The 15,218-nt window shown below is 40.9% G+C and overlaps 1 protein-coding gene across 1 annotated transcript in view; it reads left to right on the top strand.

The window, feature by feature from the left end:
- LOC311345398 (ecto-NOX disulfide-thiol exchanger 2-like) overlaps positions 1–15,218 on the top strand; it is a 126,895-nt gene that overhangs the window by 24,562 nt on the left and 87,115 nt on the right. Inside the window, 1 exon segment of the mRNA XM_084469792.1 lies at positions 2,873–2,945. Coding sequence (XP_084325918.1) covers positions 2,912–2,945 — 34 coding nt within the window. The 5' untranslated portion in view covers positions 2,873–2,911.

Below are 15,218 nucleotides of genomic sequence, written 5' to 3'. Positions count from 1 at the left end.
TTCAATCATATTCAACCCGTAAATCAAAGTATTTACTGGTTCAATCTGAAAAATGGTCACTAATTGGTGATTTATAATACACATTCATTTAGTTAATGATGCATAGAGAAAATTGGCATGTGTATATTTTGTATACATTATATGTTGAGGAGAATGTGTTCAACTATGTACAGTTTATATTCCCACAAACTCAGTCTCCTTGCAAAGCCTTCCTTTTACTACCGCCATTGCTGGCTAAATCTTAGGCAATAATTGTAAAGGGCTTTGGGTGGCCATACAAATGCTTAAACCTCTAAATTGACTACCTTTTGCAGGAGCTAATCTCACCTGGTGTCCATGGTTTCAATCAGGGAAACTTCTGCACAGCACGTCTGCCTTGAAGAGGCTATTGAATGCATGTATTTGAATCATAATATCAGGCTTATTTGTATTCTGGGATTGCGATTTGTTACTACCAAGTGTGTGGAAAATGGGATTTCTGTCTTCCTTTCTCACTGTGAATATTTTAGCTGTCCTTGTGTGTTGAGACCCCACTGTTGCATGGTCCTCCTAGTTCCGATTTTGAATCCCAAGTAAAATAACATGCATACTCTTCAATGCATCACTTCTTGGCAATAGCACCATTTGGCCCATTTTAGCACCTTATTTTTTTGGTACATTCACTGCTACATCGGAGGCATTTAATCCCAGCACAACGTTTTCAGACTTTTCTGCAGACCTACATAGAGCTGGCCTCCATGGTTATGCTGTGCTAATTTAGTGCACAGTAACAAGGTCAGGACATAATTCATCTGTGAGCGCCACACTTATGAGAGGCATTAGGGAAAAAAAATAGCCCTAATCTGGTGTGCTCTACCCGATTTGAAACCCAGGAATGTACTTGATTAATAAGTCACACTTTGTTGAAGATTAACTCTGTGACCTCTTTAATTATTCGGTGCATTCCTTTGGATTTTGGCAAAGATGTCCTTACAAGCTGTTATGTGGGTAAAGCCGAACCCTGGGCTGTTGTGCAAAGGCGAAAGAGGTGCTATTCCTGGAGAGGATGTTTATTTAATCTTGTTTTTTTTAGGACATGTGTCCACTTCGTTTGTCGCACAGTCCATATCAGTTCCCCCGGAACCATCCAAATGGGTGTTTCATTCTCCAGACTAGGAGGTAGGATGAAACAGGCAGCAGAATCCACTTGTTCACTTTTAAGGGCTAGGGCTTTATCTAAAGCTGTCCCTATCTCCATTAGAATGGCTTTTTACTCAATGTGTTGTTTTTAAGCAGTGGCACAATGTTATAAGCAATAACTATGCTGGTGGAGACTGTAGTGTGACTACCTTGGTCAGTGCTGTTGGCCAGTTTATCCTTCATACTGATGGGGAAAAGTCAATACAGAGGAAAGTTGTTTAGAGATGGGAGTGAGGACAACACTGCAGTTGTTTCCGGCCTGCAGGTCATTATTCACTTTGACGGGTATGGAAGTAATGAACAATTTTTTGTCTGACTGTGCTGGAGCTGAACTATAGGTTTGGCTCTGGGGGAGTTATTGGTTGAGGAAGATTATTGGAGGCTTCATCAGACTGCTAAATACTTTTAGCAGTGTTGTAGCGGTAATACTGATCCATGCAAGAAAAATACAGGTATGTGTTTTTGTGTTTATGATGGTGAGTCATTTGTTGACCACGTAAGTTATTATAATATATATTATATATATATTTAAGTCAGATACCATTAAAACAAACCATGGCAAATCTCTTGAAGGCCACAGTATTGCCCGTTAGTGACATAAAATACGATTATATTTTGAGAGAAAAAGGCTAAATGAAAAGGAAGGTGTTTAGGGAAATCCAGAAACATTTTCTAATGTAAATCGCAAGGTCTTAAACTGTTAAAAATGAATACATACAAATGCATCGCACTCAGAAGTAGGTCAAATAATTTCCCTTCACATGTACTGTACAATTGGTAGAATGATTTTAGATCAGGAGAGCGGGTTGACTGGTAACCAGAAGGTTGCTAGTTCGATCCCCGGCTCCGCCCAGGTGAGTGTTGGGATCTCCCTCAGCAAGACTCCTAACCCTAATGGCTCCCGACGAGCTGTCAACCTTGCATGGTTGACACCGATGTCGGTGTGAATGTGTGTGTGAATGTTAGGCAATATTGTAAAGCCCTTTGTGTGGCCACTGTTTCGAAAAGTGCTATTTAAATTCAGTTAATTTACAATTTAAAAATAATCACTTAATTAACCAGATGTACCTGCTTATCAAAATCCACAGGTGATGAATGAATCTCTTGTTTTTGTCTTGTGTAGTAATGGTATGCATGATATTGGAGGGATGTTATGGAGTCACTGCAGTCTTGACAGTGTATTGGCATGTCGTGACATAAGCATATTATTATCATAATAGCAGAGGCAAGCCAATTAGTTTGGTCATCAGGACGGCCTCAGGCCCCTCTTGCGCAGATATAATGCATTACACATTTCTCTGCAAGTCTCCTAGGCAGCGCCCTGTATTTGCTGTTAGCATTTGCTCCAGTTTGATGGTTAATAATGCAAGTGAATGGGACCCTCCAATGCCTCAGAACTCTCCTTGGCTTGGGATTAGCTGCTGCTCCACAAAGCAGGGAAGTTGTGTGCCGTTCAAGAGACGTGGATGAGTCACATTCTCTCCCGCCGGCCCCCTCTCACTCTCTATTCAAAGCCGAGACCCTTTTCACCGTGGCACCTTTTTCTCTTCCCACCAGGAGTCCTTGAACAGACTACAGAATAGATAATTTGGGGGTTGGCATGCGTGTGTTGGTGTGTTGGTTTTCTTTCAGAAGCATCACAACAAGGTCTCGTCTCACCATTATTTCCCATGCTGTTGTTTTTCCAAAACAGAATTGCAGCAAGACCGAAGACTGACCGCACATCTCAGGGATGTACAAAGAATTCAGATCATGCCGAGCTTCAGGTAGGAGGCGCATGTGTCGATATTTGATTGTGTGGGCCTCAATTGTTCTTCCATGTCTGCGACTGTTGAGTTTGTGTTAAGGCGCTATTTATTGTCAAAACATTTACTTCATATTGGATGTCACTGTTCTTCTTTTCCTCTTTTCCTCTTTTCAAATCTGTAAATTGTTTACTTTTCGATTATATTGTTTTCTCTTCAGATTTCTTTCAGATTTGTGCTACAAGGTTGCATTTGTTTGTGTATTTATATATTTCTGTATTTCTGAAACAGCCCATGGTTTAAGCTGGTGTTAAGCTTATCCAGCTCAGGTGTGATTCACACAGCACTCTGCAGACCGGAGCAGAAATACAGCATGTGTGTCCCAAAAGCATCCCAGTTGTAGGAAGGACCCTTTTGATTAAAAGGAAACCTTCTCTCTTTGTATGTATTTCGGTATGATTGGCCGCAGTTCTCTAATAAATATCTTTAGAGAGGCTGTTATTTTAAAGGAGCATTGTGTAGAATTTAGTGGCATCTAGTGGAACAGACCTGGCAGAAATGTAGACTTGACAAACATCTCTAGAGGACGCATGACATATTTTAATCATAATCTCTATCCTACTTATAGACTTAAGTTTTAAAGACTAAATAGCTCAAACTAATTAAATATCTATCAAAGGACCTCATAATTTGAATCTTGGCTACTCGATGTGGTTGTACCTCCTGGCACCTTACAGGCCACCGTAGCTTCTCCAGTGTAATTAGAAAGGGAAGGGGTGTGGGGGGTATTCAGTTGGCTGCAACCGCCCCACTAGAGGCCACAAAATCCTTGACATTGCACCTTTACTGTGCGTTCACACAAAAAGACACACTTTTCGCCTGTTCACGCGAACAGGCGAATGTTGCCGCGCGACAAATCTAAATCTGTCGCTGTGCAGTTATGTGTGCAGTTATGTCAGGTGAACTTGTCGCACAGCGAATTTTGTCAGACAACATCTTTTGTCCGCCAACGGTGCTTTATGCCAATTCATTCTCATCAACCATGGCCGAGATAACCACCATTGCATGTCTTTACCTGTTGTGGAAGAGGGAGAGACGTCGGAATGCCCATCGTTATGGGTTAATAATATAATCCGGAGGCGCACACCGCTTTGTGCCGTGATATTATATATATTGTTTATATTATATAGATATTTATATATCTATATAATATCATATAATATTATATATAGATATATAGAGCTCCGGGAGTCGCAAACGGCAACAATCACTTTCTCAAGCTGCGGTTCACTGCGGAGTGCAGGGAACGGTTGGCCCGGCTGGTTGAACGGTGATTGGCTGTTTTACGTTACTTCACCCACGTTACCCACAGGGAGTAAACGCTGATTGGCTGTTTCACGCGAATGCCGCAGAAAAGTTGAAATATTTCAACTTCAGCAAACTTCTGCCTTTGTTCAAAGCCTAGGTTATTCACCTAGGTTGCTGACAGCATTGTTTGCGTTGAACAACAACAAATGACAAATAGTTATAAATAGTGTATAATTAATGTTTAGTTTCCTCACAGGCACTGGCGCCATCTCTGGGGGGGGGCACAAGGTTTCTTGCACTCCCAAATATAAGGTTGGGGGTGCAAAAAACCCTCAATATTTAAGCAAAGTGAACCGGCACGTTACGTTGGTTCTGTCCCGTTAAATTAAGCAAGCGTGATAGAATGCTCGCGCTGAGCGATGGAACGCTATACATAAATAATACAAATAATATATAAATAATTCATGAACTACTGTTCTGAACCTCAAATTCTGAAAGCAGGACTTTGGAGAAGTAATATAGCCTACTTTTTAGTGGAACACATTTGAACGAAGATTTTATTGACCCCCCCCCCCCCCCCCCCAATGTTGACCTGAAGTTGGCCACTGCTCACAGGATTTTATAGCTATACCACCGAGATGCACCAGGACGGGGGGGGGGGGGGGAAGTAGGCCCCCTATATGAAAGAAGAAGATGAGGGATATCAATCTGAATAGAATTTGAACAGTGGAGGGGACTGACAGAGTGCAAATGAGAGAGGGTAGACAGGAGGGGTGAAGAAGGCTAATTTCTAGCTGGGCTTGGGCCGATGAGCGTGTCCTTTTCTATTACACTCACGCAGCGCTGTGTGCAGCTTGGTCAGGTGATAATGAATCCTCCATCTGATAGCTCAACCCGCTTCCTTCGCAGCGTTTTTTCCTTCCTCTCTGTTTCCTCATTCTATTCTGCTCTTTCCACTCACCTTGCCCAATAATCTGCACATGGACCCTGGCTATTCTATTACCCAGAAGTCTTTGCCTTCTCCATCCAGAAAAATATCTGGGACCCAAGGATACTAGGATGTCAAGGCTGACTGTATTTCAGTCTTTCTCCATGCATTACGCTACTTTAATTCCCATAATCTCCTCCACCTACTTATTTCTAGCCGAGTGTTTAAGATCAGGGCTTTTCGCCCCACACTCTCAATTGGAGAGTTTGTGAATTGAAAGGCCAGGGAAAAAGGGTGCTGGGCAGGATTTGGAATGCCTATGTGGTTGCCACCGGAGATGTGACTAGCATAGGAATGGTGGGAGTATGAATGTAATGCTCAATGACGTGGTTTGATGCGTATTGACTGCAAAATGATCATGCAGGGGGAGGATACAGGTTTTAATATGGTAAAGCTGGAAATAATTGGCTGTCTGCATGTCTAGGGGGTGTTTTAAAAACTCTAGATTAAGGCATTATGAATACTTTAATGTAGAAAATACAGACAGCAGCACGGAACAGGGACACCAAATGGATTTTGCATATACACAGATATGCGGAATACGAATCCCAGGAAGAGATGAATACAAATATGAATGTACAAGTAAATAATTTGCCTTCTGAGTCTATAAGCTGTGAGCGTGATTATGTATCACTGTGCAGATATTGCAGTGTTTATTTGGTGTATAGGATTACCTGGAGATACTGTATTAACCCTGTTCAACTGAAGGGTACACTAGCACCCAAATGAATTGAATGACTTGATACAAAAATACAGAAAGACACAAAACCATAAAGAAAGAAAACTGCATCTCTAACTACAAGGCTTAGAAACATGAAGACAAGTATGGCAAGCAAGAGCTTTACCGGGTGTTGAAGAGAGACCAGCCCGTTGGATGTTCATCTAGATTGATTGCACATTTGGTGCCAGGGATTATGACCGCCTAGCTGTGCATATCAGCTGTCAACATACGTTAAGGTTCATGCTTGGCCACATGGAGCGCTTGTCTGTAACAGAATACCTGAGGCATCTGAGCGAAAATGTGGCCACTTTGAGACAGCTTTTTTCCTCTTGAGTGGGCTCATTGACAGTGTTATGTTGCTTCAAAGCCATTGGACTTTTCTGTGTAAAGATTAAGAAGATGGCCATGCTTTTATCCAGGCTTCAACCCCAGCTAGGCGGTTAATGTTTTTCCACCATGCAAACATAATTACCATCAATAATATTTCAGCTTGGGGGACTTTCTCCAGAGATTAATTTGGCATCTATTTTTTGTATCCTAATAAAATGCATTGCCATGTTACCTCTCTTCTGCCGGAACAGGCTTTACAATACCTTGCCCACTCGTTATAGTCTCTCACCCCGCCCCTATGCCTCTATCACTAAATTGTTCCAACAAGCAACAAACCACGTTGTGTACTGGGACATAGCACAGTTAATGAGCCGTGACTCTGGCTAGGGAGCCTTCCAACCTTCACCGTCCAGATGATCGCCTGCTAACCATAAGTCAAGGAGAAGAGACAATCAAGTAAGGTGGGAGGCACAATAAAATGACCATATAACGGGTGGGTAATTGCAACATACAGAATTAAGTGAGATAGAGGTCAGGAGATAACCAGAGAGCAACTGAAAAGTGCTGCCGCAGTGACACACACTTTATCATCTGCTAGGATGTGCTTCTCATCATAAGAGGGCAGCAGTTATTGGAACACCATAAGTCTTCAGCTGTGACATTTTCAATGCTGACTGATCTCAACATGCACAATACTAAACACCCCTGTAGCCCTTTAAACTGTCAGGTTTTCCCCAGAAAGAACCTTTTAAATATCAGCCCTCTTCAAAGCCAAGCAATAAACTGCTTTTATTGTTTTATTGAAAGGCTAGATTGGTATACCCTGCAGTATGGCTTTAAGATGGGAATACTCAGGTTAAAGTATGTAGGTTTTACATTTCTACAGGTTTCCACTACTTAAACCTGCACATGCTGTGCAAGTTTTAACTGCTGCAATCACTTTTCAAAATAATGAGAAAAGATATATAATGGTAATAAAACCTATCAATTCTTGAGGCAATGCCCTGTGCAACCAAGCTTGCATCAAGAGGGTTCCAGGTATCCTCTTTTCCGCAGCCAAATTGGTTTGGAGAGAAGAAAAACCTGGGTTTATTAAGCCATGGGTGGAAGGGTTTATTCTTTAAACACTTGTGATTTCAAATATTCCCATAAAAAGGGATGGCTGCAGTGAAAAGCTAGATGGGGCAGGTTTAAACTATATAGTACAATAAAAATGCTGCACCGGCTTTGATCTTTCCATTCTCAAGCTTCTTACTGTCAGTCCCACACATCTGTATTTGGTAAAAAATGAATCTCCAACGTATCGTAAAAATTTGAGTTAAAGGGTGTGCACGCTTAATGGTGGAGTCAACTTCAGGGTGTGTTGGAAGGGATGAGGAATGCATAATCATTTTAGACTTGGTTAGATAGTACATACACATTACTCTGCTATGATGTTAACGTGTCCATGAGGTCCAGATTGCATTTAATATGCAGTAATTTAATTTCAATAACAATAACAATCTAACCCTTGTTAACTGACCTAATTTGTGACTGCAGTGGATCTAGAGAGGGTCTATAGAGGGCCGACCGTAGATTTTTGCTGCAATATCTCAAACCCAAACTAGTTAGCTGTCATCCAGTTAGGCAGCTTTTCAGGACTAGATGATTGAAGGTTTTGGTACAGCATATTTCTTATGATATTACACGTTTTTTTCAAGCCACAATTTAAAATAAATGGTAAAAAGAATATTCCAACGAGAATGACTTTGATTTAATCCAACCTTACTTTCAACTCTGGCAGTTTGTGGCTGTAATGTCACTAATGCACTGGCCCCCATTTCCGCCATAAAAGCAAATGAAGGATGCTTTCATCTGCTGAGGCATAAAGTCAAATGAGTGTTTGATTTGAAAGTGTTGCTACAAAACACAGACAATGGAAGGAAAATCATTATTTAAAAAAAATCATATATCAAGAGATATACAAATATTGTTCCTCAGGGACAGCAAATTGAATGAGAGCATGCGCTGGCTGTTACTTATTAGTTTCAGTGGAGCAGAGTAATTGAATTCAGCCTGGAAAGCATTTAGTTTATTTATGAAAAAACCCTCTCTGGTAAAAAAAACAAAAAAAAAACATGGACTGTGAAAAAGCCAACTAATTGTTTCATTACACTCAAAGCCCAGGCCAAACTATTGAGGCTTTTACAAGCTCACCTGCATTTTCATCTTTCCACATGGTGATTATGAAACAGTGTGTCCTTCTGGGTCATTTTCCTGCATCTGCAATGTCATGTCTTACCAACCACTTACAAAGTCCTAGTTTTTTGTTTGTGTGTTTCGTATGCACAGAAAGAAATCCTAAGATTTATAGAGTAGCCTTACCTTTAGATTTGATGGAGTGAGAGGATGGTGCCTTTGCCTTGTTCATTATTAATTATTTATAACTATTCTTAACGTTATATTTGGTTGTTGTTGAAGTGAAATACAACAAACACAAACAATACTGTCAGAAACCCCTTTGACTCCTTTGAGCCTGACTGCACTTTTGGAAATTGTATCTCTGTAGACCTATTCTCAAATTCTCCTTCTTTTGTTCAGATTGTCGACTGGAAATAGTGCTTTGGCCTTTATAGTTGTATTTACCTTCAACATCGTTTTTGGATTGCAGTGGAATCAGAGGTGTCATAGGGCAAAAAAAATGAAGAGAAGAATACTGCACGACTAAGTTTTCCCTAAACTTCACAGTCCCAATGTTTTTGGAGATTAATATTGAAACCACATAATTTTGCTATATGATTTTCTTCGTCGAGACATTGAGGGTAGCATTCTCATATATATATTTTTTTAATTAGTTTTTGCGATTGTATCATGGTGTAACCTTGAGAACATAACTTCTGGTCTGAAACTGCTGGAAATATCTCTCATTGTGTCTTAAACAAATACAAATGTTCTATCTCAATGGCATTGGTCGCTTATTCATAATCTCTAAGCCTATCTGATACCAGTGCGTCTACATTCTGCTTTCTGGAGCTCTTGTACACCAGCCGATCGTAACCCATAGTATTGGAGCTCGTTTATTTAAAAGAAAGGCTTCCAGATATCCCCGATAACCACCATGCTTCCAGAAAGCAATTACTTGGCCGATATCCAAATACAATCGCAACATCCCTACAGGCACATGCGCATAGTGATAGTACACATCAGTGGTCTGGTCCGTTTCCATGCAGTTCAACGGGTTGTTTTTTTTTTACAGGCTACTTACGGCCACTCCTCCGTTGTTTTCCCCGTTATATTTTTTTCCAAATTACACTTATCACCATCATTTTATAATATTAAACCAACGTGTCAAATACCTGCGCGGACTGTACCGCCACAGCCCACTTCATCATCGACAAACCCATCCCTCTCCAGTACTTAACGGACCAACAAGATAAGGACTTTACCCGTACTGACTGTAACGGCAACTGACACCCGTTCAGGCAAATCACCCTAATCCTCGCGTCGAACCGGAGACGGGAGGACTATCCATCCCGTTCAGTGGTGGCGAGTCCGTGTGCACCACCACCACCACCACCACCCGAGCACACGACGACGTGAACGCGAGTTCTCCAACAGCCAGCAGCAGCTAAAAGGTCCCACCTCCAGCGCCGGGGCTCATTGCAGCCCTGTCTGCCGAGCCGAGCGGAGCGGCGGAGAGCACACAGCCTCAAGACGAGCCTCCCTTTCTTCTCCATTCAAGGAAATTACTTAGTGCAATTCGTTCTACGGTAGCGGACGGCCCGTGGTTTTTTTTTTCTATCCACCTCCTGAGGACAATGTTTCTCTTGCAGTACACAGGTAGAGATTTCAAGTTATCCACCACTTTCACGCGTGTGTGACCGGTCTTGTCTCTCTCTATCTCCCTCTCTTTCCGTGGAGCGGGAAGGACCGACGCTACAGTGGATGTGGTGTTGTGTGTGTGTTGTGCTGCTCGTGGGTGTTTGGTTCACACGTCTCATGCCGTGCGCGCTCCGCTCGCGCAAGACCAGCCGTTGGGTTTTCGTGTTTTTTAAATTCCGTAACGGTTTGTTCGGTGTCACCAGTGATGTGTTGGTCCTCCTCGTCGGTCGTTCCCGGTGCTTGGTTGTGTGTCGGGCGTATACCGGCTGTTGAGGAGGTCGCGGAGGAGAGAAGCTTGTGTTCATCCGTCCAGTGGCAGGCACAGTGGAAGTCGGTTATTTAGCCCTCGTATCAGCATTTATTTTCTTTCGAGGTGATATATAAATCTCGAACGTTATTCTCACACACTTGCATAAGTCTACCGCCGCAGTTGTTGGGTTTAAGTTTTTAGAAATTGATTTCGACCCACGGTGTTGAGAACATGACAACATTCTGAACATAAACCAACAACATCAAGCTTGGCGAAAGACTGTTTCAGACCAGCCACTGATGCAGATGTTTGAGATCATGTGTAGGCTGCGTTTTATGCCGTGTCCGTTCCAATGCGTATAGCTTTGAGGAGCACATCTCCTGAGATCCCGTCTGGACACCGTCTCCCTTATCGCCGCGGTCCATATAAAGCTCTATTTAAATTAACCTTATTCACAGGCTCTGATTTATTGGGCACCGAGTCACAGCCCACGGTCTAACCTTGAATGCTTTGCTTTACCGACCATTTGTACTGATTCTAGCTTCTAGATTCCTCCTTTGTGTACATATAGCAATTACTCATATCGTCTCGTATCTTTCTGGCTGGCTAGGTTCCCATAGTTGCAGTTTTCCTTTGCATGGGATGATGGTCACGATCGGTCTTTGCGATCATCTTGCTCTCAGTGGATGAGGATTAAGGTTGAAATTACAGCATGTTAACTGAAGTAAAACGGAAATGAACAGAAGTTTAACTATTCATCTAAAGTGAAAGTGTCTCTTGATGGATGAAACCATGACAAAAACATGTAAATGCATGTTGAAAGAATAAGTCATTAAGCTGTTAAGATGCATTGTGTGACTCACTTATGTGATTGAAATCAGCCAGGGGTTAAATCCATTTGCTATTCATTCATTATATTTATAGATCAGACTGAATAGAAACGTATATAACTATAATTGTGGTTTATGTTAAATGATGGTCCTGCTCAGCTCAGTGTGAGGTGTTTTTGTTTTGTTCTCATTTGTCGTATACATTATATGAATGATGATATTGGGTGTGAATGGAAGTGAGTTTGGCTGTGCTGGGGTGAGAAACGTCTATCAGACTCCTTTTGACAGGCGTTTTGCCCCACGCTCCGTTGCATGGCCCTGATCAACAGGGGCAGACATCTGTAGATAATCTCTGGTGGGGAAACAGGAGAGAGGATCCAGAGGAGAGTGATGTCGGATGTAAATTCAAAGAAATCCCTTGAGGGGGAGGTGGACAATTCTTTTTCACTTTGCAAGCCCTTACGCAGAGTTCAACATTTGGATGTAGCATCGCTGAGTTCTTATTAACAATTCAACATTTAGGACTCATGTAGCAATGCCTTTGGGGAAAATAAATGCCGCTTACAGTAGTGTAAAAATTAGTTATCAAAAGGATGAGTTGAGTACAAACTGCTTCAAGACAGAGGTGAACTGAAGTGTATTGGCTAAGCATCGTTCATCAGGGCGGGTAATGCAGAGGCAAGCAGCAGAGCTTTCCATAAAAAACAGTCTAAGTCTCATTTCTATTGAAGCTGTGCGGTTTGCCTTATTGCGGTTTAAGACCATGGCTATTTTTAACAGCGTGGATGTCAAGGATTAGAGGGAGTATTTGCATTTAGACAAATTGATTTTTGACAGAGAACCATAGGTGCTCTCAACCTTCTCTAAGGTACAATGTGTTGCTACATTGGCAGCACACAACCACCTCTCATTGTTTCAGAGGCTTTGAGAAACCTTTTCCAGTACTATTTTTAGATGCAAGATGCAATTTGGTAACATCTGTTGGAAAAAACGTAATTTACTCATTGAATTTCCACTCCTGTCTATAAAATGTACTCAAAAGAATAACATTTGACTAATGCAGTATAACTGCAGTACCCTGTGGTTTAAACTGTTTCTGTGTGTCAACTGCCAAGCTTTGCCACTCTGTGGCAATGAGTCCCTCATGTTTATGCTCCCATTTTTCAGACCATGAAAAGTCCAGATTTGAAAGTGCTCCACATCTGATTACTGCTCATGATAACACCAGCTTCTGTTGCCCAAAATGATTCTGAAAGATGATGAGCACTGAGCTGTTCAGAATCCACTTAAACATGATCTACATACAGAACAAGGACAATCATTTTAAGAATCATAATATTGGACAGTACTCACAGTGCTGGTTTCCCCTACCATTTCAACACATACCAACTACCGTCTATAATAGATTCCCAATGGTGAATGTGTTTATAAATCACTTGGAAGATAAATTGCAAAATACTTGGCTTTGTTCGTAATGCTTTTTTCCTCTGGAGGTAACTTTCTTTATACTCTTTATCTGCCGTAACGCTTGTATGTATATGCTGTTTTCTGAGCCAGCTTTAAACATTTACTTAACCAGGATTTCTTTTTTCATGGTCATAATTTGGTTTTATGTATTGGGGTCATTAGAAATTTGTGGATCCTGGTTTGATTTATAGCGGAGTAAATAATAACATATTTCTAAGAGATATGTTCATATTTTATTAAAAGGATTCTTAGATTTGGCATGCTCCTAAATATATTGTTGATACCTCTTTAGTATAACAAGATGATACAACGGTAGAGAAATCTGGTTAAAAGCAGCAAAGAGAGCCTAAAGCATCTTAGGACCAACTCTAGATCTCACTGGGTTTCCAACCAACTGACACTTCCAACTGACAATTTCTTCTCAACGTTCTCCAGCTGTCAGCACTGGAGTAGCATGTGTGTTGAAAGGGATGCCATGACATATTCTTTGCTTGCACTAGCAATAGAATGTATCGCGATCAAAGCTGTGGATCATTTTATGTTATGCTCAAACTGGCAGGCTTGCCAGGTGGGTTTGAGCTGGTGAAAACAGGATGAGAAAGTTGGTTTGGATTCATTTTCTTATTAAGAACCTTTTTTTCCATTTCCATTTTCACTTCGCAATTAAAGATACTGACATCAGTAGTACATCCATAGAACATTATGGCAGGTAATTGGACAAGCTTGGCCAAAGACGGTTGAAGGGAAAAATTCTACTTGCGATGATAAAATTGTAACACACACACACACACACACACACACACACACACACACACACACACACACACACACACACACACACACACACACACGTGTGTTGGTGTGGTGCACTGACTCACTTAATGAGTCCAAATGCTATAAGATAATGGGACTGTGACACACTCACCAAGAAGATGTGGATCTTCCAGTGTCAAATGCTACCCTGATTTAAAATGAAAACGTCTTGTGGAAATATTAAACATACATGTAATGTTTTACCTTTGTTTGATTTTTTTTAATGAAAGTGTATTTTACAGCCTAATAGCTGAAATGAAAAAGTTTGCTGTGGTTTTCAGTAAAGTTATTATTATGTTCTTATGGCAATCCAAAATGTACTTTACATTTTTGCTGTTGTCATGAGAAAAATTAATGGCTTAGTGGGGTCTTAAAGCTTTTTTTGGTTTTCTTCATTTTAAGCTTTTTCCTCATGGAAGGACTATCGGAAGCAAAAGTTTTGGTTCATTGATTTTGTCCAGGGAACAGTCTTGTGCATCGAGATTGCTTGTCTAGGAAGCAACCATCACAGGTAATAGAGACTGAGAGGCCAGATTTATACAGGCCTAACGTTCAGGGAAATGGTACAGCTCACAGATCAAGAAAACTTGTATGGATGGGTAAAGAGACCCTTTGAGATCTTCAGAGCCTGTGTAGGCCTATAGTTTGTATTATGATCTCTAAACATCCTAAAGGATTTGGAGTTGAAGCACCAGTAATTGAACCTCGATTTCGTTTTTTTCATTTACAGATTCTTTCTGGTAAATCTTACTTGGTTCAGTTTCTTTCATGTGCCATAAATACAATCCCTGTCATAGATTTCTACACTGCGGAACCTTTCATAACTCAGAATAAGTTCTATCTGTCATATGTCATTTAGAATTGCTCTGAAGGGCTCAGTGTATTGACTCAAAAGAGGCCCTGTTTACTCCATTGAGTTTGGTTGCTATTGGAAAACTCCATGGCCTTTGACTGACCAATATTTGTTCCAGTACTATTTAAGAGGTCTGCTTGTGCAATGAGAGAGTTGGCATTTATGGGGAACTGAGAAATCATCAGTGTAATTAATTATTTTTAACGTGTCTATTTTTTTGCTGGAGTTCCAATTCATACCTCATCATCTGGGTCATTGACTTTTGAATTGAATTAGGAGATAACAAGGTTATGGCATTTTTCTTTCTTTTTTGTATCACCCATATGAACCACATATATGTCAACATGCAGTTTGCTCACTTTTTGATCTACTTCTTTCATGGCTGAATAGCAGGGAGACCTAGATCCATTTAATAAACCTTTTCAGATGTTTTTAAGAACATGGTTAACCAACTTTGCTATTATTACTTTAATTGTTAAGTATTAACTAAGGAGGCGAAGTAGAAGTCGGTCACATAAAGTTAATCTCAAAAGAAGCACATGACAGACATTCCCAATCATAGTTGCTCAACCGCCTTTAGACATTTCCATCTTGTAATTTTCATCTCAGTGAATTTCCTTTGTCAAGCTATAAATATCCATCTACAATCACCCTATAGGTTGATCACTTGTGCTGGACCTACACAATACTACCTAATCTAACACTTTGGCAGTATTCTTCACTCCATCAAACCATTTCAGGACATCTGCCTTTGAAGAGCCTTAAACTTGGGAGTCTACTGAAACTTGGAGTTCGGTATCTTTGGACAAAGGTTTTTGTGATTAATAGTCCTAAATAGGGATCCCCTAAGGACAACTTGAAGCATGAAATGGA

The sequence above is a fragment of the Micromesistius poutassou genome, assembly GCF_964030765.1.
Source record: "Micromesistius poutassou genome assembly, chromosome: 6".
Lineage (NCBI taxonomy): Eukaryota > Metazoa > Chordata > Actinopteri > Gadiformes > Gadidae > Micromesistius > Micromesistius poutassou.
The sequence above is the reverse complement of the archived record's forward strand: the minus strand, read 5'-3'. Positions and strand labels throughout refer to the sequence as shown.